The sequence below is a fragment of the Pyricularia oryzae genome, chromosome 7, assembly GCF_000002495.2.
Source record: "Pyricularia oryzae 70-15 chromosome 7, whole genome shotgun sequence".
NCBI classification, from domain to species: domain Eukaryota; kingdom Fungi; phylum Ascomycota; class Sordariomycetes; order Magnaporthales; family Pyriculariaceae; genus Pyricularia; species Pyricularia oryzae.
In genome coordinates, this window is record NC_017854.1 from 2,535,046 (window position 1) to 2,537,861 (window position 2,816).

Genomic DNA, 2,816 nt, shown 5'->3' on the forward strand with positions numbered 1-2,816 from the left:
CTTGATGATATTTTGTGACGCTTACACGGATAGAGACGCGACGGATCATAATCGCAACTGGTGCCTACTCAGATGCGCTCATCTCGTAGTCACGAGTGGAGCCACCGACCGTCAATTTACCCTTAAATCCCTCCCGTTGGGTCTTGTAAGTAATTACATGGCACTGCAACTTTTGCATCACAGGGAGCACCTGGACATTTTCATGCGGATTGAGGGTGCCCAGACTTGCGTCACGTTTGACTCGTCCCCAGGTTCCTTTATGTCTTTCGAGGATTACCCTTAATTAGTATTCCGATTATCACTGCGGCTCCAACAGAACAATTAGCCAATACGATCGAGGAAGTCGGTCCGTTTGCAGGTCCAAGGGGGATAGCAAAACGGCCCGTTGGTATGCTTGATGACGGACTATGTCACCATCAATTTTTGCGAATCGCCAACGCCGCATAGGCTTCTTTTATGCTGCTGCGGGTTTTGGAGACACAGCCCCGCGATCTGGCCCTGGGAAATCATGTTTCAGCAACCCGTATCCATTAAAAGAAAATCCCGACGTTTTGGGCTCAAGGACACGTTCCTTTGCTTTTTGTGGTATGATTCATGATTTTTAGCATCCACCCCCAGGGCACCCTGTTTCTTGTTGTCGTCCGAACTCAGCCTCGGTGCTTCTAGCCGATCCCAAACGCAGGTTTTTAATACTTGCGTCCGGTCGCAATTAGAACCCATATTATCTTCTAGCCCTGAGGTTGGATCCGTACGTTCCACAGCCATTATTGAAAGATCTTGAGCAAAAGCTGAATTGTCTGCGAACCATTGGGAGATTGGTGACTTCCGCAAACACATCAGCTCTGTGTTGACAGCATACGCTCTACGTTGGTATCGCCCGTGAAGTTGACCAATCATGCAGCAAAATAGTAAAATAAGGAGGATTTTGTGATTGAGAGTTTGAGACCAAGTCTCGGTAGTTACTGCAATCCCATTGGTTAATAAGGGGACGCCGAAGCTGTGGGATATTGCTCTCGCATTCCAATGGTCAGCCTACATTCCTTTGCCCATGTTGAACATCAAAAGCAAACAAAGTATTTTTTTACAGCCGGTTTCTTTTTTTGTCATGATCAAAACCAAACTCTGCGACTGCCTTGGTCGAGATAATTGAATTCAGCGACGCCCCAGAACAACACACAGCCACCATGAAACAATTATGCCACCTGCTTTGCGCTTCCGCAGGGCTCGTGGTAGCAGCAAGGTCAACCGGCAACAGCGCTGTGCCCTCACCACGTCCCACCGCACTCGAGCCCACCCTGGCCCCCATGACAGCTACTCATTCCCGTCCGATCTTGCCACCTAGCCCGGCAGAAGGCATCCGCCTCGATAGGCAGGGCGTGCATTGGGTGGATGAGAAGGTGACTATTTACTTTCTATCATTTTCGTTTCCCAAAAGGCCCCTGTTTATGATAGATGTACGGAGTAGACTCTTGCAATCGCTAAACATAGATTTTAAATTATCGTATTCCCCGGGCAGTGCAGTGGACCTGACACTCGCGGTGGGCAATGCGGCTACCTGCCGGCGGAAAATCAGACTCTGATCTGCGAGTGCGCTTACGCACCCCTCTACCTGACAACCTATATGTGGCAATGTCAGTGTCCGCCGTTTTGGGGGTTCGACGTATGACAATTGAACATGGACGGACGTGGTTCTCAGGCGAATTGTGATCAGAGTTTCATCATCCCTCTGATGGGAAATGCAATTTGGGAAAGGACCGATCCTGACCCCAAGTCTCAGACCTTTCAGGCCCTGGAGAAAAAAAAAAGAAAAAGAAAAAAAAAGACAACGACAAATATTTGGCATCCCTTGCACAATGAAGGTGCACAAACAACAAGGATAATCCGTGTGGGTCGACGGGAGCCCCCGCGTTAATGCATCCGTGGAGATCTTGGTCGATACTCGACGCCAAAGTATTGCTTGCCCACCAGGGCGAACATGTCGCAATATAGGCATGCGCGCTACCGTCAGATCAGATTATTTTACCTCGCAATCGCAGCCAGGAGAGCTCAAAGCAGCGCACCTCTTCCAGGGCGGATGGACAAAGTAATGCGGCGACTCGACACTCGACCACAAGCTGTGCAGGCGAAATCCGCCTGGCAGGTTCGGTACGGCCGAGAAACTGATACAAGCTTGGGGGTGGAAGGGGTGGTGGATGGTCCGCCTTGTCTGCGCTCCTTGGAGTCGTGATCCGGCCGCGACCAAAGGGCGACTTACATAGTACGGATCGATGGCGCTCCAAACAAGAGAAAAAGCAAACCGACGGTACATTGGTCATGTAGAGCTCGTGCTGGGATGGAAAAGCAACGGAGCGAGAAAACTTTGCCGACTCGTTGCCGAGATTGACGATTCGATCAGGCAGCTGTGTCATGCGTGGAAGCTCTTTAGAAGAAGGTAGAATCATGCGTCCCTTCTCATCCTCAACATGAACTCCAAGGATCAGACTGATGAAAATAGATTCTGACAGCTGGGCGCTGCAGCTCATTCTGTTCTAGCTTTGATTCTTGAGATGACATTGTGGTGCCAGTTCCTCTGAAGAAACATACGACGCGGATGAGAAATTCGCGGTTGCGAAAAGCCAGTAGTAGTTTTGACGTGGAAGAAGATCGTGAAATAGCGCTGTTATATAGGCGTCCGTTGGGTTGATGCAACTCTCAAAGTGTGCTAGGCAAGGAACCCTGTTGCGAAGGCAGCAAAAGTTTGTGCTAAACAGACATGATATCCAGGGGCGGGCTTCAGGGCGACAGCGGCAGTTCCCGGATCTTCCTAGCCCGCCAAA

General features: G+C 50.1%; 1 protein-coding gene across 1 annotated transcript; it reads right to left on the bottom strand.

Annotated features, from left to right (window-relative positions):
• Positions 1-1,265: 1,265 nt before the first annotated feature.
• Positions 1,266-2,522, bottom strand: MGG_18042 (uncharacterized protein; the record flags this gene model as incomplete). Its single annotated transcript, XM_003721240.1, has 3 exons — positions 1,266-1,412; positions 1,598-1,617; positions 2,255-2,522. The coding sequence occupies 3 exons, from the start codon at positions 2,520-2,522 to the stop codon at positions 1,266-1,268; spliced, it is 435 nt and encodes a 144-aa protein (XP_003721288.1).
• Positions 2,523-2,816: the final 294 nt, after the last annotated feature.